General features: G+C 47.0%; 1 protein-coding gene and 1 long non-coding RNA gene across 2 annotated transcripts; one reads left to right on the top strand and one right to left on the bottom strand.

The window, feature by feature from the left end:
- Positions 1–6,094: 6,094 nt before the first annotated feature.
- LOC121492517 (disintegrin and metalloproteinase domain-containing protein 21-like) lies at positions 6,095–10,828 on the bottom strand. The gene is made up of 2 exons (XM_041757787.1): positions 8,738–10,828; positions 6,095–6,214 (listed from the first exon to the last, which is right to left on the bottom strand). The coding sequence occupies exons 1-2, from the start codon at positions 10,826–10,828 to the stop codon at positions 6,095–6,097; spliced, it is 2,211 nt and encodes a 736-aa protein (XP_041613721.1).
- Positions 10,829–18,877: 8,049 nt separating this feature from the next.
- LOC121493638 lies at positions 18,878–25,004 on the top strand. Its single transcript, XR_005988517.1, has 3 exons — positions 18,878–19,150; positions 22,334–22,468; positions 24,813–25,004. It is a non-coding gene; the product is annotated as an uncharacterized LOC121493638 (long non-coding RNA).
- Positions 25,005–26,906: the final 1,902 nt, after the last annotated feature.

Raw genomic sequence — 26,906 nt, 5'->3', positions numbered from 1 at the left:
CAGGCCGAAGGCAAGGGACAAAACCCTGCTCTCGAAAAGCTCTCCTCTCCAAGTAATAACTATTCCACCCCATAGTTAACAACTATCAACAAAAGATAGAAACCCACACCCGGGGGTATGCAACTTGCCCTTGAGAGAACATGTCTCACATCTCTGGAGTGTACTCCCACTTTAAAAAAATGCTTCACTTGCATTGCTTGTTTAGTCTATCATCATCCTTTTTTCCACAAGACAAAGAGCCTCCAGCAACACTGGGGACTGGTTGGCCAGAGGAGGCCTTAGGGCCTCGGGGTCTCCCTAGTCTTCACAGCACCATCTTGGCTATTTCTTTCCTTGGTAATGATAAGGACACAAGGGGTGGGAAGTAATATAGCACTATTTTAAAAGTTCTGGATTCTGCTGTGACCATTCCTAGGCATGATGCATCCTTTATTCCCCTGGTATATATATCACCATGGCAGTACATCCTCTGGAAGGCAGCCTGACTAGAAGGAGGTTTAGGGAATTTAAACCAAAATCTTTTTAAAAATTTTTAAAAATATATTTTATTTATTCATGTGAGACACAGAGAGAGGCAGACACACCGGCAGAGGGAGAAGCAGGCTCCATGCAAGGAGCCGGGCGTAGGACTCAATCCTGGGTCTCCAGGATCAGGCCCTGGGCTGAAAGCAGATGCTCAACTGCTGGGCCACCCAGGCGCCCCCCTTAAATCGAATTCTTACTGAATTTTATGAAAGTGCCATGGAATCACCCGTACCAGTCCCTTCCAGAGCCAAGGGCTAGTTATGAGTAGGAGATTTTAGAAAGATTTTAGGGGTACCTAGAAGTCTTAGATGGTAGATCATATGACTCTTGGTATCAGAGTCATGAGTTTGACCCCATGTAGGCCATAGAGCCTACTTAATTAAAAAAAGAAACATGTTATGGTGCCTAGGTGGCTCAGTTGGTTAAATGTCTACCTTTGGCTTAGGTCATGATCCCAGGGTCCTGGAATCCAGTCCTGTATCAGGCTTTCTGCTCAGCAGGGAGTCTGCTTCTCCCTCTCCCTCTATGCCTCCCCACTGCTCGTTCTCTCTCTCTCTCTCAAATCTTTTTTTTTTAAACAAAGAAACATTTTTAAATGAAATTTTTTATCTACAGGGATGACAAATAACAATTTTGTGGCAGCAGAAAGAGAAAACCCTGGAACTGGAGGAGGGAATACCTCAGACCTGGGGGAAAGAGGGACATTAAAGATTTTTTTTATCTTTCAGAACTTCACTGGAACCTTCCTCATGAAGGTCATTGCCCTGATGCAGCATTGCCAAACTCCTGCAGGCATCTAAAATTTAACCAACTATTGAGTCTGGCGTCCTCTATCAGACAGCTCTGGCCATGATTTGACTATCTTACTTAACCTTACTGTGAAGTAATTAGAAAAAAAAATAGGAGTGGCCCCAGTTCCTGCACCATGCAAAACACTGAAGAAACCTTCAGGTGCCTTTGTCATCCGCATTCTATAGCTAGCCCTCATTCTTGGAGGTGGACGAATACCACCTGACTGATGGGGTAGACAAATATGACAAATCAGAGAGCTGTCTTTGATCCCTGTAAGTACAAGGGCTATATTATTTTATTTGAATGGAATGCAGAAACACAAGGCTATCAGCTTTTAGAAAATCATACTGGAGCTACTCTCAACCTACACGCTATGATTGATTGAAGTACCTCAATGGTCCTTTTACACAATGCAACATTTTGGGGGCATTTTGTGTACCTTCCTGGCATAATTTTTGTGAATACCAGGCATAACTGTCCTGTCACCTGAAAACACGTTCATCTTAGGAATACTCATAAGGGGTCTCCAAGTGTTTAAGGATACATGACCAGTAGACCAGGTAGCCTTCAAATGACTGCAGAGCTTTCCCCAAAATGAGGAAAGATTACCAGAGAGATAACTGACTCATTACTGCACATATTAAAGGCAGCTTCTATACAATGCTGAGAAATTTGTTCCAACTTTTAGCTAAAGTGAGCAATGACTGGGCAGCCCGGGTGGCTCAGCAGTTTAGCACCACCTTCAGCCCAGGGCCTGATCCTGGAGACCCAGGATTGAGTCCCACATCGGGCTCCCTGCATGGAGCCTGCTTCTCCCTCTGCCTGTGTCTCTGCCTCTCTCTCTCTCTCTCTCTCATGAATAAATAAAATCTTTTTAAAAATTAAAAAAAAATAAAGTGAGTAAGGACACCACCAAAGCACTGGAAGATAAAACCCACCAGCTGGATATGTTTCCTAGGATGGCCCAGAGGTACTCTACTGAATTGGTAAGGAACGGCTGGTGAAAGGGACACTGATACCCCTGAGCAGCTCTGTCATGGCTGTCTTCTAGCAGATCTGGGTTGATTCTGCCACAGACCTGGACTCCATCTCTCACTGGACATGACAGGATTCCAGAATGGCAGGGTCCACAAGGCAGCATTGAGCCATCGGAGGCAAAGTGTCTGTAATTAATGTGACATTGCTCAAATTGGAATGTCCACCCAGTAACCTTTCAGCCACAGGGGAAGAAGATGTCTCTAGAACATGTTGCTATGAGAGAGACAGATGAGTGTCTGAGGGCAAGCACGATTTGTACAAGCAAAAAAGCTGTCAAGAACAATGTTAGTGGCTGCAATGGGAAATTGTGACCCTCTCACCCCAGTGTCCAGACCAGGACCAGTTCTCAGACCCAGACTCACTGACTGAAGTGGAAGTAAGATCACCTCAAGCAAAGACTCTGAAGGCAATCATACATGTATTCATAGAACCCATTCCCTCACTCCTTCCTCACATGATACTGAGATCCTGAAGAAAGGGAAGTACTCCAATATTAGCAGCAGTTCTCTGATACAGGGTCTGCTGAGCTGCCATTGATAACAGAGCAGATAATGTGATGGTGATCATCCATTAGCGCGGGGACAGACAGAGGCAAGGTAACAAACATTGCTGGCACACGTCCTCCTCGTGACTTATGCCATGCATGGTGTCCTCTTCCTGGCCCTTGGCTGAAGAATCAACAGATCAACTAAGCAGCTGGCGGAATCCTCTCACCGGTTCCCTGACAGAGGGAGACGGAGTCACTACAGTAGCCAAGGCTACTCCTAACTGCCTTCCGTCAAAAGCCCCTCTCAACTGCCTTCTCCACCAACACAGGAGCAATACACAACTAAGGTAGGAACAGAAGTAATGTTTACCCAAAGGACTTAAGAATGGTGGGCCACGTTTCTTCCCAGTTGAGATCCCTTTGTGGGCCCCTGAAAAATCCTTCCTTACTATGGCAGTTGCTTGTTCTGTGACCTCGGGTCACCCTTCAGGGGAATCATCTGAGACGGGGAGCAAGGCTCATCGACACCCTCCAGTTATCTTACCTTTGTGGCTGTAAGAAATTCACCCCAGGCCATGTTTCTTTTGGGAAGCTCCAGCCCATGTTTGAGCATGGTGGCACTAAACCAGGGCCACACTGCTGCCCAAAGTAGGAGGCTGTAAAAGGTCGCTGTGGCTCCAGGGCTCCCCACTGGCCTGGGTAAACCAGATTCACACCTACTCTGTTGTCTGAGGCTCTTATAATATGATCGTATCTTTCCTCTCTCCTTTAGCATGAGAGGTATGGTGGCTTAAAGGCTCGCTCAGTCTACTCTTAACTCCTCCCCCTTTATCCTTACAAACTTTCCTTCCATGAACCTCCCGAAGGTCTAATCCTATCTTGACATCCACTTCTCCAAAGACAGTGGTGCTGATAGTGATCTGCCAAAAGAGCAAGATGAACTTAGGGCCATGCTCAGTCAACACTCAGCTGTCAAGGAGGACTCTCTCCCAAGAAGAATGTGAAGAAAAGGCAATCCCTGGCACAAGGTGGTAGTTAGCCTAATGCTGAGGAATTTACCAGCGGTGACCCAGGGAAAAGTCCTGACAAGGCAACACTCTCTCATGTGCAATGAATTAGGCATTTGAACCACATGCAAGCTGTAATGTCTCCAAGGATGGCAGATTTGGTGGGTTATGACCAAGTTGTGTTGAGGCCCTGTCAAAGGTAATGAGAAAAAAGGGAACTGGGGGACTCTCCTAGGTTACTAAACAGTAAAGGCCTTATATGAATGCCAGAAAGCTTCTTTAGTTGCTTACCAAAGGGCCCTTATCTCCTGGCATGGAAGAGAAATCATAGCTGAGGAGCAATCTCAGTATCAGAGGGCCCAAGAGCTGCAGGGACTTTTCCATAGTCCTCCAGAGCAAGTATGTAATTATGCTAGGGAAACCAGGTGTTTTAAACAGGAGATTGTGACCTCTGGGTATATATCCCTGAAAATATGGGCTCCACAGGACCATATGAATTCTCAGAGCTTGTCTTCCCACAAGGAACCGTCCCCACTCCTCCTGGCTGCCCTCCCTCACATGGGGGCTGCTGTGCCATACCTAGCATAACCTGGCTGGATAAGTCCCAAGCCCCACTCTGAGAAGAATAGGATCACACCAAAGTAGATGCAAGAATCCATGTGAGGCAAGGACAATGGTCCCAGGGAATGAGGCCCATGCACTTCTTTTTTTTTTTTTTTAATTTATTTATGATAGTCACAGAGAGAGAGAGAGAGAGAGAGAGAGAGAGAGAGAGGCGCAGAGACACAGGCAGAGGGAGAAGCAGGCTCCATGCACTGGGAGCCCGACGTGGGATTCGATCCCGGGTCTCCAGGATCGCGCCCTGGGCCAAAGGCAGGCGCCAAACCGCTGCGCCACCCAGGGATCCCGGCCCATGCACTTCTAGGGGAACTCTTAGAAGCAGGTAGAAAACAATAGCCTGTCCTGGGCAAAGTCGAAATGCTTCATTTACCATGCTTGCTGGCAGAACAAGGCTGAGAGAGATAGGCATGCTACCCTGCATATATGATGTGAGCCCAGAGGACCCATCGGAATGTACTTGGTAAAGACCCAGAACAGACCAGTGGTTGCCAGAGGAAGAGGCAGAGGGGTGAGCAATATAGGAGTGGGGGGCGGGGGGTGTCAAAAGGCACAAATTTCCAGTCGTGTCATCAGTAAGCCCTGGGGAGGTAGTGTACAGCATGGTGACCATCGTTAATAATACTGCATTCTGTATTTGAAAGTTATTGAGAGAGTAGATCTTCAAAGTTCTCATGGCAAGAAAAAGCTTTCCTGTAACAATGTATGGTGACAGATGCTAACTAGACTTATGGCTGTGTCGATTGCCATATGTACACACGTTGAACAATTACACTGCCAACTTGAAACGGATATGATGCTACAGGTCAATATGCTACAGGTCAATTATACCTCAATGAAAGGAAAACAACCAAACTGCTGGTGCAAGGAGAAATATCACCTCTTAGGAGTTCAATTGTGTCTCTCCTCTACAGGCCAGTCTGATGATAAGACAGATTGGCACGGAACCCTGTTTTTTAGCACCTATGGCAATAATGAGGTCTCTCTAAGTAACAGAGGCCAGGTAGCCACAGCCAGGGACCCACGATGACCCTAAAACTGGTCAAGATTGGAGAGGTAGCGAAGAGGATTCACCTATAGGGACTTTTGTGGTGGTCAAAAGCACAAGATCTCCAGTGGCAAACAGAGCGCTTCGTAACATCTACAATGGAAGAAGGCAAAACTGGCAGAGGAGGAGGCTGAGAATGGTTGCAACGATAAAAAATCATGATGCTTGTGCAGTTCCTAGAGCAAAGATGATTTGCAAAGGCAGACACCTATGAACTGAACAGACAGATGACTGTGTCCCTAGGAGGAAGGACCAATCAACATAATGGGACACAAGGTAACCTATCAATTCTCCCAGTCCCACGCCTACACTAGCTTGATGGCCATTACCCTGAGAGCCTGTACACTAGGAATAGAGAAATACTTCGGATTCTTAGACACTGTCTCTGCATTGACATTAATACTCAGAACTCCAAAGCATCATCATAGACCATGTTAAGGTGGAAGCTTACGGGCATCAGGCAGTAAGTGGAGTCCTAGCTGATACACAGCCCACAGTGAGTTCAGTGGTATGCAGCCCAAGCCCGGGGTCGCTTCCCCAAGTCTCCAGGTATATGACTGGCCTTGGTGTCTTTGGCAGTTAGAACAACATGCCCACAGGGTGCTTGGCATGTGGAGTAACAGCTCTCATCGTCACACTGCAGGTGGAAGACTCTTCGTTGTAGTCGTTATTTTTAAAGGGAGATTTCTTGAGGTATAACTGGTATAGAGTATAATCCGCCAAATGTATGGGGTCATGACGCCGCTAACCCAGTCAAGACGTGGAACACCTACCCTTGGCCCCCAAGACCTTCCCTGTGCCCCTTTGCAGTCAGCCCCCTCCCTCCAGTCCCTGACGACCACCAATCTGCTCTCTGTCCCCACAGTTTTGCCTTTCCCCCGATGTCATAGGAAATAGAGCCACACAGTCCTGCAGTCAGTCTACTGGATCTGACTTTGTTCACTCAGCACGATTTTGAGATCCACCCCCATGTTGTTGCGTGAGTCAGTAACTGGTTCCTCTTTATTGCCAAGAAGCAGTCCATCGTGTGGCTATACCACTCTTGGTTGATTCATTCGCCGCTGATGGACATTTGGGTTGTTTTCACTTTGGGGCTATTGTGAACAAAGCTGTTGTGAGCATCTGCCTGCAGTTCTTTGTACGGACCCATGTTCTCCGTGCCATTTAGAAGGAGGATCGCTGAGTGTGTAGTCCAGTGTGTGCTGACCTTGGTAGGAAACAGACAAACCGTTTTCCAATGACCTCTATAGTTTTGCATCCGACCCCCCCTCCCCCGGCAATAGAGGAGAACTATGGTTGCTTCATATCCTCCTTGGCCCTTGGTATTGTCAGTCTTAACATTTGTTTTTGCCACCCCAGTGGCTGTGTCTGGCATCTTACTGTGGTTTAAAATGTTTCTTTATTTGAGATAGCTGACACACAGTGTTACATTACTTTCAGGTGTACAATACAGTTGATTCGATTTCTTCCAGTAAGTCCTGCTCTGCTCGCCACAAATGAAGCTACCATCTGTCACAATGCTGTTGCAACATCATTGACTGTATTCCCTAGGCTGTGCCTTTTATTCCCGTGATTTATTCATTGGCGGACAGTAGATCCTGGTGCCAAGTGCCAATGCAGAAACACATGTTTGACAAGGACATAGTCAACAGGGGCTCAGACCTGTCGTGGATGAAGATCCAGGCCACTCTACCACGTAAGCCACCTGGACGAGAAGGTAAGAGAGCTCTAGAAAACACGACGGATCACAATGGCTCAGAGTGGCACTCCTGTTGATTCTCTCTTGCTGTGTCCTTCCTCGACCCTTTCGTGCTGTTCTCACCTGGACTCCATACTTTCAGCAAGAACTTGGATCTGAGGCCTGAGGCATTTCCATAGCACTAATGTACCACATGTCCCTTATGGGACCCTCTTCTTCTCTTGCACGATTTCTGAAGCGATCTCTTCCTGTTCCCTTTTGTGTAAATGTTTTGTCCGTACACGTATCAGACGGTAAGTTCTGCCTCGTACTTTACAGACAGCCTGTGCTCAGGCAATTCCTAAGGTATGAAATGTGAGTTCCTACGGCTCCAACAGCCAGGGGCCTTAAGCCGTGATGTATCAGTCAGGGATGGACAGTTCCTCCTGTGATGGTTTTATAATCAAGACGCAATGGGGGCACATGGGGGGCTCAGTCAGTTAAGTGTCTGCCTTCAGCTCAGGTCATGATTCCAGAATCCTGGGATGGAGCCCTGGGTCAGACTCCCTGCTCATCAGGTAAGTCTGCTTCTTTCCCTCTCCCTCTGCCCCTCTCCCTCCCTACTCGTGCATGTGCACCCTCTCTCTCTCTCTCTCTCTCTCTCTCTCTCTCTCTCTCTTTCTCTCTATTTCACTTCACTGTCTCTCTCAAATCAATAAACGAACTCTAAAAAAAAAAGTGATAAAGATACAATGCAAAACTCATTCTGCTGGAATACCTCAGGTTTAGCATAGCCCAAGAGGAATAATGAGAATAGCGAGAATAATGGCATCTATTAAGTGCCTAACGTGTTCCAGGCCCTTCTTGGGTGCTTTCCTCTGATCACCACAAAATCCTGGCAAAGTGCATTGCATCTCCCAATGTAACATGGACCTTGAAACTCACGGCCTGAGGCTTTGTCCAAGAGCCCATACCTGGCAGGCGGTAGGTAGATCTGTTGGCACCCACGTGCCTTGACAGAAAAGTTCTTACCATCCTACCATATCTTCCAACTGTCACTTTAAGTGCCATTTGTTTAACAGGAGCAGTAAAATGAACAAATAACAGAAATCTAGTATATGGCCAATTGGGAAATGGTCCAAAAACTTGTTAAATCTGGTGCTTACCCATGCCAACAAGGTTTGCTTACCCAATCATTTGTAAAACGCTGGATTCCACACTTAACAAACACACAGGTTACTTTTTTTTTTTTTTTTTTTTTGCCAGGACACTTTATTTGAAGATGACAAGCTCAGGATAAATACGGGAATGTATAATTATAAGAGTGATTATTGATCATTTTTCCCGCGGTCAATGATATTTTGTCCATTTTGTGCATATCACTGGTATTAACTAACTGAAATATTGATGCTTCGAAGGTTTATGTTTTGTGCTCCTCAGTACCTTTTTTTTAATTGGAAAAAGAGTCCAATGATTAACCCAGTCAGGAAAAGTAATGTACGAATCAATATTAAAGCTAGTGCCATGTTTACACTAACAGTTACTTTGCCTCTTAGAACATATTCTCTGTCCGGTGGAGGGCCGCTATCTATACTACCACCTGCTCCTTTCTCTTCACATGTTGGGGGGTTCCAACCTCTCATACAGTGACAGTGTTTCTTGCTGTTACACACCCCTCTGAAATTGCATGTACTGACATCACAGTCAAAACCCAAATCTTGATAAAAAGTACAATTCTGATTCAAGCAGTATTTTCCTGGGCCACATGTTGCCCCATCCACGACAAGCCCCATTTGTGGCAATTCTGTTCCATGGTGTGCATCATATCCAAAGCATTTTTCTTGATTAATATCTGTTACTACTATGTGACGAAATGTAACATGGTCACCTCCACCAGGAATTTCTTGAACATCACGACAGTGCAGCATTCCACAAAGAACATCATCTTCTTCACATCTAACAGTTTTTCCTCCTCCTCGTACCAACCTCACCCCACAGTTCCCAAATCGATCACCTAATACGTTCAGTTTTTCATAGCATGCTGGTGCAGCATCTTTTATTCCATAGCCAAAAAGGGATTGACACTGCATATCACGATCAGTACAGTTTCCTCTCACACAGACAGCTAACGTTGAACATGGGGTTCCATCCTGGGTGTAAACGTCATTAGGGCAATTATGCGATCTCCCATCACAGTATTCTGGGAGATCACAAACTCCGAGTATGTCTCTGCAAAGCAGTCCAGGTTGAGCATATTTGCAGTTAACGCAACAGGATCCTTCACTGCATTCACTCCCAAGGGAAAGGGCACAATTGGTCTCACAACATTTATTGTCATTGCAGTCTTTAAGGGAGCCACAGTCACATTCTTCCAACTGATTTCTAATCTTGTCACCACAACGAGGAGCTACATAAGGAAAATTGGTGTATGGTACATTTGGTATGCTCATACAAGGATCCCATCCACTAACCCGACGGTGCAGGTTGTCATAAGAACAATTACTCAACATATCCATTAAACCAGGCTGTTCAGTCATGACACAGTGGCTTCTTCTAAAACATTTACAACCAAATACATCATGGACAAGGTTTAAACTGTGACCTAAGGTGTGTGCTGAAATACCCCCAGCCAAGAATATGTGATAATTTGCTACATACACAAACATTGCTCCCCAGTTGGGGTTGCATGTTCCACCGTGGTGGGCAAAGTATATACTTCCTACAATCTTATGTCCTGTAAGAAGTAGGGAAGTATCATGTACAATCTTATAGAAAAATCCATAATATTTCCACAAGCCAAAGTCTTCTACAGCAGAATATGCTGATTTTTTATTTGTTATTTCTACATGATCCCGATCATTCCATATGCACAAAAGACGTACATAGACATTTATAAGAGATTGTTGGTAAATTGTGTGAAGTATGCTGTTTATCATTACCACACCCTCTATTGCCTGTGTGATATTAGGCCTCATCAAATATAAAGAGTGAGAAATTGTATAGTGAATTTTTAAGTATTTCCTATGTGGCCACCACAAATACACAGGGCCTGCTCTAGGAGTTCCAGCAAGTATTGCCTCCTCATACGCTTGATCTGTATCTTGCTCTCCAATCTTACACTTTTGAGCCTCTGATGATCTTCCTTCTGTCACAAGCAGGGAAACCACGTGCTCAAATGTGGAAGAAGCCTCCAGCGGTTTTATTTCATACGTGAAGTCATCGACCTGCAGCATGCCACGCAGACCCCCATTGCAGGTGTCCAGCGTGCCCATGGACCCAGGGACCCCTTCCAGGTAGCTGTAGTAGTAGCAGTCTCGGGGGACAAAAGGGTAGTCCTCCTGCATGGCACCCTGATCGTTATCAGTGATCACAGGAAAATGTCTGGGCAGCAGGTTCTTCTTAACTTTCATGTGAACCACATGTCTTTGCCCCCTGAAGTGAATCTTATAGGAGAGGTGGCCTTGTCTCTCCATTCCACCCACCCTGTGGGACACCTTCCTGGGGATCACGACTTCAGAGGAAGTGAAGCGCCATCCTGGGAGGGCACGGGAGCAGCAGCCTGGGGACAGGAGTAGCCAGAGCAGAGGCAGCCAGAGATTACCTGTCAAGTGGGCCTGGGCCCAGGCAGGCCCCATAAGTGAAGGAGCCTGTGACCACAGAAGATGTAATCAGGCGGGAGGTAGGCAAGATGATCCCTGAAACAGCAACTTTTCTAGCGGTGGAGTCCTGAGGAGAGCAGAGAGGGACTGGGGACTAGGCCTCCCCAGGGGGGGGTGGGGGAGTGGGGGGGTGGGGGGGAGGCAGAGAAGCTGTTACATAATAATGATGTGCTCAGTAGGGGAGGCTGTGCTCAGTGAGCTGGGTGTCTGAGCACAGGGGACCTAGAGAAGAGAAAAGATGGGAGGCACTGGGAATAGTAGTGTGTGTCCCTGGGCCAAAAGGTCCCACGGTCTCTTGGAGAAGGCACACGGGAAGAATCAGTGCACTTGGTAGAAGTTCAGTGAGGGAAGGACTTCTCTTTCTCAAACTAAATGGCATAAGCGATCGACACATAATTAACACGGAGGTTGGAGAGGACAGTGGGAGTTTCTTCAAATAATGCTGAGGAGAGAATTAGATTCGCTCACACTTTACAACACTTGAGTGCACTTGGCGATGATTGATGGAAAGAAATTGTAAATGGAGGTCATGAGCAGAAAAGTTAGCGTGTATAATAAAACAAGTCAGTCCCCAGACTTTTAGAGCCACTCATACATTGTTTCAGCCCACAACAGCCATAGGCACAGGGAGAACTGTGGTATGGGTGTCCCACCCCTGTCTGGCAAAGCTGCGGAGGTAGGATCGCTACCGCGGTGTATCTGGAAGGCAGGCCTTCCACTCTAGTGGGTCCAGGAGGTGGAATGGGATCCCCAGAGAGACGAGCATGGAGCCAAAGAGGATTACTCTCTTGCCTTAAGGTTCTGGACTTGCTTGGGATCTGTCACTCCTTTCTTCCCTATTTCTTCCTTTTGGAATGGCAGTGTCCATCCTTTGCCTGTCCCGCTGTTGTATCTTGGAGGCATCTAACTTATTTTATTTTACATTTTTTGTATTTTTTTAATTGGAGTTCGATTTGCCAGCATATAACACCCAGTGCCCATTCCGTCAAGTGCCCCCCTCAGTGGCCGTCACCCAGTCACCCCATCCCCCTGCCCACCTCCCCCCTTCTGCTACCCCTTGTTCGTTTCCCAGAGGTAGGAGTCTCTCATGTTCCGTCACCCTCTCTGATTTTTCCCACTCATGGTCTCTCCTTTCCCCTATAATCCCTTTCACTATTTTTTTATATTCCCCATATGAGTGAAACCATATAACGTTTGTCCTTCTCGATTGACTTACTTCACTCAGCATAAAACCTCCAGTTCCATCCACGTCGAAGCAAATGGTGGGTATTTGTTGTTGCTAATGACTGGGTAATATTCCATTGTATACATAGACCACAGCTTCTTTATCCATTCATCTTTCGACGGACACCGAGGCTCCTTCCACAGTTTGGCTATTGGGGACATTGCTGCTATAAACATTGGGGTGCAGGTGTCTCTGCTTTTCACTGAATCTGTATCTTTGGGGTAAATCCCTAGTAGTGCAATTGCTGGGTCGTAGGGTAGCTCTATTTTTTAGCTCTTTGAGGAACCTCCACACTGTTTTGCAGAGTGGCTGTACCAGTTCACATGCCCACCAACGGTGCAAGAGGGTTCCCCTTTCTCCACATCCCCTCCAACATTTGTTGTTTCCTGTCTTGTTCATTTTCACCATTCTCACTGGGGTGAGGTGGTATCTCATGTGGTTTTGATTTGTATTTCCCTGATGGCAAGGGATGGGGAGCATTTTCTCATGTGCTTATTGGTCATGTGTATGTCTTCTTTGGTGAAATTTCCGTTCCTGTCTTTTGCCCATTTCATGATTGGATTGTTTGTTTCTTTGCCGTTGAGTTTAATAAGTTTTTTATAGACCTTGGATGCGAGCCCTTTATCTGATACGTCATTTGCAAATATCTTCTCCGGTTCCGTTGGTTGTCTTTTAGTTTTGTTGTGCAGGAGCCTTTTATCTTGATCAAGTCCCAATGGATCATTTTTGCTTTTGTTTCCCCTGCCTTCACAGATACATCTTGCGAGAAGTTGCAGTGGCCAAGTTCAGAAAGGGTGTTACAATTGAACCCAAAAGCATAAGTATCTAGGAATAAACCTAACCAAAGAGGTAAAGGATCTATACCCTAAAAACTACAGAACACTTCTGAAAGAAATTGAGGAAGACACAAAGAGATGGAAAAATATTCCATGCTCATGGATTGGAAGAATTAGTATTGTGAAGATGTCAATGCTACCCAGGGCGATTTGCACGTTCAGTGCAATCCCTATTAAAATACCATGGACTTTCTTCAGAGAGTTGGAACAAATCATCTTAAGATTTGTGTGGAATCAGAAAAGACCCCGAACAGCCAGGGGAATATTGAAAAAGAAAACCAGAGCCGGGGGCATCACAGTGCCAGACTTTAAGTTATACTACAAAGCTGTGATCATTAAGACAGTGTGGCACTGGCACAAAAACAGACACAAAGATCAATGGAACAGAATAGAGAACCCAGAAATGGGCCCTCAACTCTGTGGTCAACTAATATTCGACAAAGCAGGAAAGACTATCCACTGGAAAAAGGACAGTCTCTTCAATAAATGGTACTGGGAAAATTGGACAGCCACGTGCAGAAGAATGAAACTAGACCATTCTCTTACACCAGACACAAAGATAAACTCAAAATGGATGAAGGATCTAAATGTGAGACAAAAATCCATCAAAATCCTAGAGGAGAACACAGGCAACACCCTTTTTGAATTTATTTATTTATTTTTATTCAGAAAATATCCACGTATTATTGAAAGATCCAGAGTGAGGCTTGGTCGGAAGGTGCTCTGAATTCATCTGGGCCATCATGTGGCCAATGTCACATTTCACTCTCTTTTCTCCCCATTTGCTCCAGGCATGATCTCCTAGGGTCCAAGTAGCATACCATTCACCTCTAGAGTGATTAAAGCTCTGGAAGGGGATGGAGTCTAGAGAGGAATGCCAGCTTGGTCCGGTTCTGAGAGGAGCCCTCTTCGGGGCTGCAGACTGCTGGATTCTGAAGGCTTAAAGAGACGTGTGTGTGTGTGTGTGTGTGTGTGTGTGTGTGTGTGTGTGACTCATAAACAGTTTATGGTGTCTTCAGGATGCAGTGTAGACAGAGAACGGTCTCTCAGAGACAGAGAATCTTTATCCCAGTGAGTTGGCTCATTTGTTGTTTTCATAGGCAGCTGGAGTCTTCCTCTGGGAATACTCAGAACTCCTCGGTCCCCACGGTGTACACAATACACTACAGATGGTGGTGTCACACAGAGGATGGACACCAGGTGCAGTGCCGCATGCTGGGGATGCCTTTGTTGAAGTAGGACAGGAAGGTGTGCTACTCCACAGGGTGTCAGGCTGTAGGCGACCACATGCTCTGTCTGCATCAGATTCCCCAGCTCACGGGGGCCCATGGTCCCAGCGGCACCAGGGTCACCCTGTTGTCCACAACTATGGGACTGACCTTTAAAGTCACAATTAGTATTTTTGAAGATTTTACTTACTTACTTATTGATTCATTTTTCTATCTATCTATCTATCTATCTATCTATCTATCTATCTATCTATTTGAGAGACAGAGAGAGCACAAGCGGGGAGCAGGAGGAGGGAGAAGCAGACTCCCCAGTGAGCAGGGAGACTGACAAGGGGCTCCATCCCAGAACCCCGAGATCACAACCCGAGCCGAAGGCAGACGCTTAACTGACTGAGCCACCCAGGCGCCCTAAAGTTGTTATGACATATCTTCTTTTCCACCTTTGAGCTAATCAAGAGAGGAAAAGAGAGAAGTTGCTATGCAATGTATTTTGTTGAATAATTTACAGAATTCATAGTCTGGCACCGTGTCACCTTATATATGAAAGGATGTTGTAATGAGACATAGTGAATACTCCTAGGAAACTACTGGGATGATAATCTCTCCTAAAGGACTCAAAGGCTTCCCCCCCTCCTGTAATTTTTATTTACAAAAATAAACAGCATTTGAGTACTGATCTCTTTTTCTCCTCGTACCAGAAAGGAAACAAAGAACATGAACAATCTACCGCCTAGCCAGAAAAAAAGTGTTTTATAACCTCAAAACAAATGTTTACTCACCAAGAGCCGTAAATGGCTCAAATTGGAGATTTTGGTGGGATTTTCATCAGTAACTAAACTACTGAAGCTGCAAACCATCAATTGTCTATCTCCTACACTTCTGAAAACCTTTGTGTTGGAATCAATCTTTTGTTCTAATTTTTGAAGCATGACCACTGTAAAATGACCATATTCATTCGGCTGGCACCTTAAAAACATGGAGCATGAATTTGTAGAATGAACAAATGAGCAATTTTTCCTGTGTGCTTAAAGTCCGATATGGCTCTGTCACTGAAGTGCAGGGTGCAGAAAGCATAAACCCCTAGTGTGAATCCACCCGCACTCCACAAATGAGGGCACTGAGGTCCAGAGAAGGACAGTGACTTGGCCAAGGTCACACGGCAAGCAGAACCCAGGTCTCTGACTCTCAGTTCAGAGAGGCCTGGGACTCTAAGATGGGCATCCTCCATGCTGGATCTCCAGCGCCCCCAGCCCCCATCGGGCAGAGAAGGAAGCATGTGAACCTCAGAGGGCAAGACAGATACCAGACCTGGGGCGGTGGCAGACGTGCATGTTTTGGAAGTGCCCTGAGGGCTCTGACTGCCTCACACACACACAGCCTGGAATAGAGAGGAGCAGACTGGGCCTGAGGGAGCAGCCATGCCAGGAGTGGGAAGTGGCTCTTGCCCCACGGCCCAGGAGAAGGGACATGGAGATGGCCTGGCAGGGCTGCTGGGTGGGAGTCGGAGGAGCAGGCGGCTGCTGGCCTTTTGGCCACCACCACTTGCTCAAATTCCCCTACCCAAGTGTGACTGGGAGCCACTGAGCCAGGGGTCACATGTCCCCCAACCCCTGTTTCTTTGCCTCATCCATCATAGCAGGCCTCACCTGCTGTGATTGGCTGTGTCCCCTGCCTTGTGCATCCCTGTTCTCAGACTGAGAGTTTTCCAAGTCAGATTAACCCTGTGTTCCCAGCGCCCAGCCCGGGTCCCAGCCCAGATAGGCAGATACCCAGTGACCGTTTGGGACAAGCCAGAGGGATGAGTGCTAATGGTGGAGTTTCAGGCCCACAGATATGGCTAGCCCTCATCAAGACAGTCCCCTTCAGCAGGACCACACACAGTTCTGGGCTTGCCTGATGCAGAGTTAATAGGCATGGCTACCCCCATGGGGATGGGGCCGAGGTGAGGGAAAGGGTGCCCGAGGGCTGTGACAGGGTCTTGGGGGAATGTGAAGACGACTGCAGTCGGGTGACTGGTGCTCCACTGGGTGGAGAGCAAATTGGCTTGGGCTTGGGGCTGGGGTTGCAGCAGGGAGCAGGATGGGTGGGTGAGATTCCTACAGAACTCAGTCCAGTGGAGGGGACAGAGGACAAATGAGAAAAGCAGCCAACAGAAGATGCCAGGTGTCAGGGAGGATCTCCTGAGGAGAGGACATTTCAGCAAGACTCGGGGTTGAGAAGAAGCTGCAGTGCAGGGTGGGGACAGCCCCCAGGTCGAGGGCACAGAGGCCGGCGTGCCGGGAACCCCCAGTGCAGTGGTAACGAAGTGAGTGTGAGAGTGGGCTGAATCCTGCAAGGGACAGGTAGGGCTTCTCAGAGGTGGCAGGAATACCCCGCCCACACACGCGCGCGCCCGCGCGCACTTCAGGGATGCTTGGCAGAGCCTGGGCGCCCTATCTTGGTCACCGTCCTCTTGGGTCAACAATGCTGACACAGCCACACCCTCTTATCTGGGCAGGGTGGGGCAGGTTGGGGGAGCAGTGGGCCTGGACCGTTCTACGGAGATGGTACCCCATCACCATCACCTTCTTTGTGGCAGCTACCCTTACTGAGGCGCCCAGGGGGCAGGTGCTTTGTGAACTCACCTTACTCCATTATCCTCACAGTGACCAGGTGGTGAGGAGTCAGGCCCAGGGGGCCCAGAGACCTGCTAAAACTCATAGCCGGCAGCGGCAGAACTCACACACCTACACAGGATTTGGGGGCAATGTCTAGGCTACCCCCTTCAGCTCTGCCCAGAGCAAGGGCTCCCCGACCCCCTCCCTGGCTCTGGCAGGTGACTGAACCAGCCTCGAGAGCCCAGTGGCCCGGAGAGCTGCACCTGCCCAGACCCCGGTACTTGAGGATCCCCCTCTCCAGCCTGTGACACTGTGAGCCCCCCAGGAGGTACTCTGCAAGGCTGGGCTTCAGTGACTCGATATTATTGTCCTGGAGTATAGTTGACATCCATGTGACATAGTTTCTGGTCCACAACAGTGAGTGGGCCAGTGTAAACATCACCACAGCTATGCCTCTCTGACAAGTGCAGCTACCATCTGTCACCATACGTGGGACACAGTGATTGGATGAATGGATGGATGGATGGATGGATGGGTGGATGGGTGGATGGGTGGATGGGTGGATGGGGTGGATGGGTGGATGGGTGGATGGGTGGATGGATTGATTTTTTCACCGTCGTCTTTAGATCACGTTTCCCAAAACCTAGGGTTTCTTGAGAGGCTGAGTAAGCCCCAGAGCGGCCCCTCCCAGCCCTTGACCTTACTCCCATGGCAATGGATCACCCTGGACAGGGTCCTGGGTGTCATTCATTGTCTGCGATAGTTTGAAGGGGGTCTGAAGCTCTAAAACGTTGGCAAGTTCAGAGCTGGAGAAGAATTGGCTCCAGCAAACCCAGCCTTCCCATGCCCCCACAAAGAGCAACAGTTAAACTGCTACCTACAGACAAAAACAGCTCTGGCAGATGTCTAGAGTTCACTTAGAGCGTTTTAGCAACACGGTGGAACAAAATCACCCAGAACAGTCAATCGTACCAGAAGAGAGGGAGGCCTTCATTTTGCCTGCATCATCCCATGCCCAGCCCAGCATTGTTGAGCACCGAGACAGAACTTCCCAGCTAGAAATTTTCCCTCTTACCAGGAAAGGAAGAGCAGAGTGAATGAACAGCTTCTTCAGCCTTGTGGGGGTGGGGCACTGCACAAAGGTACCATGTCAGGCAATAAGTGGAGTCCTAGCTGATACACAGCCCACAGTGGGTTCAGTGGTCTGCAGCCCAAGCCCGGGGTCGCTTCCCCGAGTCTCCAGGTATATGACTGGCCTTGGTGTCTTTGGCAGTTAGAACAACATGCCCACAGGGTGCTTGGCATGTGGAGTAACAGCTCTCATCGTCACACTGCAGGTGGAAGACTCTTCGTTGTAGTTGTTATTTTTAAAGGGAGATTTCTTGAGGTATAACTGGTATAGAGTATAATCCGCCAAATGTACGGGGTCATGACGTCGCTACCCCAGTCAAGATGTGGAACACCTACCCTTGGCCCCCAAGACCTTCCCTGTGCCCCTTTGCAGTCAGCCCCCTCCCTCCAGTCCCTGACGACCACCAATCTGCTCTCTGTCCCCACAGTTTTGCCTTTCCCCCGATGTCATAGGAAATAGAGCCACACAGTCCTGCAGTCAGTCTACTGGATCTGACTTTGTTCACTCAGCACGATTTTGAGATCCACCCCCATGTTGTTGCGTGAGTCAGTAACTGGTTCCTCTTTATTGCCAAGAAGCAGTCCATCGTGTGGCTATACCACTCTTGGTTGATTCATTCGCCGCTGATGGACATTTGGGTTGTTTTCACTTTGGGGCTATTGTGAACAAAGCTGTTGTGAGCATCTGCCTGCAGTTCTTTGTACGGACCCATGTTCTCCGTGCCATTTAGAAGGAGGATCGCTGAGTGTGTAGTCCAGTGTGTGCTGACCTTGGTAGGAAACAGACAAACCGTTTTCCAATGACCTCTATAGTTTTGCATCCGACCCCCCCTCCCCCGGCAATAGAGGAGAACTATGGTTGCTTCATATCCTCCTTGGCCCTTGGTATTGTCAGTCTTAACATTTGTTTTTGCCACCCCAGTGGCTGTGTCTGGCATCTTACTGTGGTTTAAAATGTTTCTTTATTTGAGATAGCTGACACACAGTGTTACATTACTTTCAGGTGTACAATACAGTTGATTCGATTTCTTCCAGTAAGTCCTGCTCTGCTCGCCACAAATGAAGCTACCATCTGTCACAATGCTGTTGCAACATCATTGACTGTATTCCCTAGGCTGTGCCTTTTATTCCCGTGATTTATTCATTGGCGGACAGTAGATCCTGGTGCCAAGTGCCAATGCAGAAACACATGTTTGACAAGGACATAGTCAACAGGGGCTCAGACCTGTCGTGGATGAAGATCCAGGCCACTCTACCACGTAAGCCACCTGGACGAGAAGGTAAGAGAGCTCTAGAAAACACGACGGATCACAATGGCTCAGAGTGCACTCCTGTTGATTCTCTCTTCCTGTGTCCTTCCTCGACCCTTTCGTGCTGTTCTCACCTGGACTCCATACTTTCAGCAAGAACTTGGATCTGAGGCCTGAGGCATTTCCATAGCACTAATGTACCACATGTCCCTTATGGGACCCTCTTCTTCTCTTGCATGATTTCTGAAGCGATCTCTTCCTGTTCCCTTTTGTGTAAATGTTTTGTCCGTACACGTATCAGACGGTCAGTTCTGCCTCGTACTTTACAGACAGCCTGTGCTCAGGCAATTCCTAAGGTATGAAATGTGAGTTCCTACGGCTCCAACAGCCAGGGGCCTTAAGCCGTGATGTATCAGTCAGGGATGGACAGTTCCTCCTGTGATGGTTTTATAATCAAGACGCAATGGGGGCACATGGGGGGCTCAGTCAGTTAAGTGTCTGCCTTCAGCTCAGGTCATGATTCCAGAATCCTGGGATGGAGCCCTGGGTCAGACTTCCTGCTCAGCAGGTGAGTCTGCTTCTTTCCCTCTCCCTCTGCCCCTCTCCCTCCCTACTCGTGCATGTGCTCTCTGTCTCTCTCTCTCTCTCTCTCTTTCTCTCTATTTCACTTCACTGTCTCTCTCAAATCAATAAACGAACTCTAAAAAAAAAAGTGATAAAGATACAATGCAAAACTCATTCTGCTGGAATACCTCAGGTTTAGCATAGCCCAAGAGGAATAATGAGAATAGCGAGAATAATGGCATCTATTAAGTGCCTAACGTGTTCCAGGCCCTTCTTGGGTGCTTTCCTCTGATCACCACAAAATCCTGGCAAAGTGCATTGCATCTCCCAATGTAACATGGACCTTGAAACTCACGGCCTGAGGCTTTGTCCAAGAGCCCATACCTGGCAGGCGGTAGGTAGATCTGTTGGCACCCACGTGCCTTGACAGAAAAGTTCTTACCATCCTATCATATCTTCCAACTGTCACTTTAAGTGCCATTTGTTTAACAGGAGCAGTAGAATGAACAAATAACAGAAATCTAGTATATGGCCAATTGGGAAATGGTCCAAAAACTTGTTAAATCTGGTGCTTACCCATGCAAGCAAGGTTTGCTACCCAAACATTTGTAAAACGCTGGATTCCACATCTTAACAAGAGTACTACTGGTCTCTTGCTAATGAATCGAAGAGTCTTCTACTATCCCCGGTAGGAATAGTAAGAGTATGGCTAGAAAGGAAATGTTACATGTATTAAAAGAGACGACCTCATGTTTAATGGCCAAGTCATTTTATTTTAGGATGAGAACTTCAGAGTGGCCTAAGGACTATGTAATTATCAGAGTGATTCTTGATCATTTCTCCTAGTGTGTGCCAGTATGATTTTCTTCATCTGTCCATTCCTGTCAGTATTTACCCTTATGGAGGTAAATTTTCTTTTTCACCCTCTTATTCCCTGTCTTCAAAATAGCAAAAGGTCCCAATAATGCCTGTAATCAGGAAAATAATTAAGCGAAAAGTCATTAGAAATAATCCTTGGTTTATGCTATACATTATTTTGCGTGTGAATCTATATTCTCTGTCAGGTGGAGGGCCACTATCTATACTACCACCTGCTCCTTTCTCTTCACATGTTGGGGGTTTCCAACCTCTCATACAGTGACAGTGTTTCTTGCTGTTACACACTCCTCTGAAATTGCATGTACTGACATCACAGTCAAAACCCATGTCTTGATAAAAAGTACAATTCTGATTCAAACAGTATTTTCCTGGGCCACAGTTTGCCCCATCCACAACTAGCCCCATTTGTGGCAATTCTGTTCCATGGTGTGCATCATATCCAAAGCATGACTCTTTCTGAACATCATGTACTATTATATGACGAAACGTAACGTGGTCACCTCCACCAGGAATTTCTTGAACATCACGACAGTGCAGCATTCCACAAAGAACATCATCTTCTTCACATCTAACAGGTTTTCCTCCTCCTCGTACCACCCTCACCCCACAGTTCCCAAATCGATCACCTAATACGTTCAGTTTTTCATAGCATGCTGGTGCAGCATCTTTTATTCCATAGCCAAAAAGGGATTGACACTGCATATCACGATCAGTACAGTTTCCTCTCACACAGACAGCTAACGTTGAACATGGGGTTCCATCCTGGGTGTAAACGTCATTAGGGCAATTATGCGATCTCCCATCACAGTATTCTGGGAGATCACAAACTCCGAGTATGTCTCTGCAAAGCAGTCCAGGTTGAGCATATTTGCAGTTAACACAGCAGGAACCTCCATTGCAGTCACTGCCAAGGGAGAGGGCACAAGTGGTGGTGCAACACTTATTCTTAGAGCACTGTTTTAAGGAGCCACAGTCACATTCTTCCCTCCTGTCCACGACCAGGTCACCACAACGAGCAGCTACGTAAGGATAATTGGTGTATGGTACATTTGGTATGCTCAAACAAGGATCCCAAATATTGAGCTTGTTATGCAGCCTGTCATAAGTACAATTGCTCATCATATCCAATAAATCAGGCTGAGGAGCCATGACGCAGTGCTTTCTTCGAAAGCAAATACAACCTGGTGTATCATGAACGGCGCCTAAAGTATGACCTAGGACATGTGCTGAAATAGTCGCAGCCAAAAATAAGTGGTATCTTGCTATATATACGTATGCCACGCCCCAGTTAGGATTGCATGCTCCATTGGGTTGGCCATAATAGGAGGCCTGCAGTATTGGTTCTGCTGAAAGAACCAGTGAAGTGTCATGAGGAATTTCGTAAAACCATCCCCAGTATTTATTCACACCAAAATCAGCCATGAGATCTTGAATGTTCAAGAAGCTCTCCAGATCCCACTTATCGGCTCTATCCCATATGCACAAAACACGTAAGTAGACATCCAGGAGGGCTGGTTTGAAGATGGTATGTATTATGTTGTTCAAAATTACTACATCCTCTACAATACGAGTGTAATTTCTGTCAATCACAAATACTGAGAGAGTAGTGGTGTAATGGATTTTAAAGTATTTCTTATGTGGCCACCACAAATACACAGGGCCTGCTCTAGGAGTTCCAGCAAGTATTGCCTCCTCATACGCTTGACCTGTATCTTGCTCTCCAATCTTACACTTTTGAGCCTCTGATGATCTTCCTTCTGTCACAAGCAGGGAAACCACGTGCTCAAATGTGGAAGAAGCCTCCAGCGGTTTTATTTCATACGTGAAGTCATCGACCTGCAGCATGCCACGCAGACCCCCATTGCAGGTGTCCAGCGTGCCCATGGACCCAGGGACCCCTTCCAGGTAGCTGTAGTAGTAGCAGTCTCGGGGGACAAAAGGGTAGTCCTCCTGCATGGCACCCTGATCGTTATCAGTGATCACAGGAAAATGTCTGGGCAGCAGGTTCTTCTTAACTTTCATGTGAACCACATGTCTTTGCCCCCTGAAGTGAATCTTATAGGAGAGGTGGCCTTGTCTCTCCATTCCACCCACCCTGTGGGACACCTTCCTGGGGATCACGACTTCAGAGGAAGTGAAGCGCCATCCTGGGAGGGCACGGGAGCAGCAGCCTGGGGACAGGAGTAGCCAGAGCAGAGGCAGCCAGAGATTACCTGTCAAGTGGGCCTGGGCCCAGGCAGGCCCCATAAGTGAAGGAGCCTGTGACCACAGAAGATGTAATCAGGCGGGAGGTAGGCAAGATGATCCCTGAAACAGCAACTTTTCTAGCGGTGGAGTCCTGAGGAGAGCAGAGAGGGACTGGGGACTAGGCCTCCCCAGGGGGGGGTGGGGGAGTGGGGGGGTGGGGGGGAGGCAGAGAAGCTGTTACATAATAATGATGTGCTCAGTAGGGGAGGCTGTGCTCAGTGAGCTGGGTGTCTGAGCACAGGGGACCTAGAGAAGAGAAAAGATGGGAGGCACTGGGAATAGTAGTGTGTGTCCCTGGGCCAAAAGGTCCCACGGTCTCTTGGAGAAGGCACACGGGAAGAATCAGTGCACTTGGTAGAAGTTCAGTGAGGGAAGGACTTCTCTTTCTCAAACTAAATGGCATAAGCGATCGACACATAATTAACACGGAGGTTGGAGAGGACAGTGGGAGTTTCTTCAAATAATGCTGAGGAGAGAATTAGATTCGCTCACACTTTACAACACTTGAGTGCACTTGGCGATGATTGATGGAAAGAAATTGTAAATGGAGGTCATGAGCAGAAAAGTTAGCGTGTATAATAAAACAAGTCAGTCCCCAGACTTTTAGAGCCACTCATACATTGTTTCAGCCCACAACAGCCATAGGCACAGGGAGAACTGTGGTATGGGTGTCCCACCCCTGTCTGGCAAAGCTGCGGAGGTAGGATCGCTACCGCGGTGTATCTGGAAGGCAGGCCTTCCACTCTAGTGGGTCCAGGAGGTGGAATGGGATCCCCAGAGAGACGAGCATGGAGCCAAAGAGGATTACTCTCTTGCCTTAAGGTTCTGGACTTGCTTGGGATCTGTCACTCCTTTCTTCCCTATTTCTTCCTTTTGGAATGGCAGTGTCCATCCTTTGCCTGTCCCGCTGTTGTATCTTGGAGGCATCTAACTTATTTTATTTTACATTTTTTGTATTTTTTTAATTGGAGTTCGATTTGCCAGCATATAACACCCAGTGCCCATTCCGTCAAGTGCCCCCCTCAGTGGCCGTCACCCAGTCACCCCATCCCCCTGCCCACCTCCCCCCTTCTGCTACCCCTTGTTCGTTTCCCAGAGGTAGGAGTCTCTCATGTTCCGTCACCCTCTCTGATTTTTCCCACTCATGGTCTCTCCTTTCCCCTATAATCCCTTTCACTATTTTTTTATATTCCCCATATGAGTGAAACCATATAACGTTTGTCCTTCTCGACTGACTTACTTCACTCAGCATAAAACCTCCAGTTCCATCCACGTCGAAGCAAATGGTGGGTATTTGTTGTTGCTAATGACTGGGTAATATTCCATTGTATACATAGACCACAGCTTCTTTATCCATTCATCTTTCGACGGACACCGAGGCTCCTTCCACAGTTTGGCTATTGGGGACATTGCTGCTATAAACATTGGGGTGCAGGTGTCTCTGCTTTTCACTGAATCTGTATCTTTGGGGTAAATCCCTAGTAGTGCAATTGCTGGGTCGTAGGGTAGCTCTATTTTTTAGCTCTTTGAGGAACCTCCACACTGTTTTGCAGAGTGGCTGTACCAGTTCACATGCCCACCAACGGTGCAAGAGGGTTCCCCTTTCTCCACATCCCCTCCAACATTTGTTGTTTCCTGTCTTGTTCATTTTCACCATTCTCACTGGGGTGAGGTGGTATCTCATGTGGTTTTGATTTGTATTTCCCTGATGGCAAGGGATGGGGAGCATTTTCTCATGTGCTTATTGGTCATGTGTATGTCTTCTTTGGTGAAATTTCCGTTCCTGTCTTTTGCCCATTTCATGATTGGATTGTTTGTTTCTTTGCCGTTGAGTTTAATAAGTTTTTTATAGACCTTGGATGCGAGCCCTTTATCTGATACGTCATTTGCAAATATCTTCTCCGGTTCCGTTGGTTGTCTTTTAGTTTTGTTGTGCAGGAGCCTTTTATCTTGATCAAGTCCCAATGGATCATTTTTGCTTTTGTTTCCCCTACCTTCACAGATACATCTTGCGAGAAGTTGCAGTGGCCAAGTTCAGAAAGGGTGTTACAATTGAACCCAAAAGCATAAGTATCTAGGAATAAACCTAACCAAAGAGGTAAAGGATCTATACCCTAAAAACTACAGAACACTTCTGAAAGAAATTGAGGAAGACACAAAGAGATGGAAAAATATTCCATGCTCATGGATTGGAAGAATTAGTATTGTGAAGATGTCAATGCTACCCAGGGCGATTTGCACGTTCAGTGCAATCCCTATTAAAATACCATGGACTTTCTTCAGAGAGTTGGAACAAATCATCTTAAGATTTGTGTGGAATCAGAAAAGACCCCGAACAGCCAGGGGAATATTGAAAAAGAAAACCAGAGCCGGGGGCATCACAGTGCCAGACTTTAAGTTATACTACAAAGCTGTGATCATTAAGACAGTGTGGCACTGGCACAAAAACAGACACAAAGATCAATGGAACAGAATAGAGAACCCAGAAATGGGCCCTCAACTCTGTGGTCAACTAATATTCGACAAAGCAGGAAAGACTATCCACTGGAAAAAGGACAGTCTCTTCAATAAATGGTACTGGGAAAATTGGACAGCCACGTGCAGAAGAATGAAACTAGACCATTCTCTTACACCAGACACAAAGATAAACTCAAAATGGATGAAGGATCTAAATGTGAGACAAAAATCCATCAAAATCCTAGAGGAGAACACAGGCAACACCCTTTTTGAATTTATTTATTTATTTTTATTCAGAAAATATCCACGTATTATTGAAAGATCCAGAGTGAGGCTTGGTCGGAAGGTGCTCTGAATTCATCTGGGCCATCATGTGGCCAATGTCACATTTCACTCTCTTTTCTCCCCATTTGCTCCAGGCATGATCTCCTAGGGTCCAAGTAGCATACCATTCACCTCTAGAGTGATTAAAGCTCTGGAAGGGGATGGAGTCTAGAGAGGAATGCCAGCTTGGTCCGGTTCTGAGAGGAGCCCTCTTCGGGGCTGCAGACTGCTGGATTCTGAAGGCTTAAAGAGACGTGTGTGTGTGTGTGTGTGTGTGTGTGTGTGTGTGTGTGTGACTCATAAACAGTTTATGGTGTCTTCAGGATGCAGTGTAGACAGAGAACGGTCTCTCAGAGACAGAGAATCTTTATCCCAGTGAGTTGGCTCATTTGTTGTTTTCATAGGCAGCTGGAGTCTTCCTCTGGGAATACTCAGAACTCCTCGGTCCCCACGGTGTACACAATACACTACAGATGGTGGTGTCACACAGAGGATGGACACCAGGTGCAGTGCCGCATGCTGGGGATGCCTTTGTTGAAGTAGGACAGGAAGGTGTGCTACTCCACAGGGTGTCAGGCTGTAGGCGACCACATGCTCTGTCTGCATCAGATTCCCCAGCTCACGGGGGCCCATGGTCCCAGCGGCACCAGGGTCACCCTGTTGTCCACAACTATGGGACTGACCTTTAAAGTCACAATTAGTATTTTTGAAGATTTTACTTACTTACTTATTGATTCATTTTTCTATCTATCTATCTATCTATCTATCTATCTATCTATCTATCTATTTGAGAGACAGAGAGAGCACAAGCGGGGAGCAGGAGGAGGGAGAAGCAGACTCCCCAGTGAGCAGGGAGACTGACAAGGGGCTCCATCCCAGAACCCCGAGATCACAACCCGAGCCGAAGGCAGACGCTTAACTGACTGAGCCACCCAGGCGCCCTAAAGTTGTTTTCCACCTTTGAGCTAATCAAGAGAGGAAAAGAGAGAAGTTGCTATGCAATGTATTTTGTTGAATAATTTACAGAATTCATAGTCTGGCACCGTGTCACCTTATATATGAAAGGATGTTGTAATGAGACATAGTGAATACTCCTAGGAAACTACTGGGATGATAATCTCTCCTAAAGGACTCAAAGGCTTCCCCCCCTCCTGTAATTTTTATTTACAAAAATAAACAGCATTTGAGTACTGATCTCTTTTTCTCCTCGTACCAGAAAGGAAACAAAGAACATGAACAATCTACCGCCTAGCCAGAAAAAAAGTGTTTTATAACCTCAAAACAAATGTTTACTCACCAAGAGCCGTAAATGGCT

Source organism: Vulpes lagopus, chromosome 6 (genome assembly GCF_018345385.1).
Source record: "Vulpes lagopus strain Blue_001 chromosome 6, ASM1834538v1, whole genome shotgun sequence".
NCBI lineage: Eukaryota > Metazoa > Chordata > Mammalia > Carnivora > Canidae > Vulpes > Vulpes lagopus.
This window is presented reverse-complemented; position numbering and strand designations above follow the sequence as displayed.

What these genes read in the sequence shown, in the direction of transcription:
- LOC121492517 (XM_041757787.1), bottom strand. Translation starts at nt 10,828, where the DNA reads ATGGGGCCTGCCTGGGCCCAGGCCCACTTGACAGGTAATCTCTGGCTG. An exon ending in AATATGTTCTAAGAGGCAAA is followed by an intron (nt 6,215 to 8,737) that starts GTAACTGTTAGT and finishes ACTCTATACCAG; the next exon opens with TTATACCTCAAGAAATCTCC.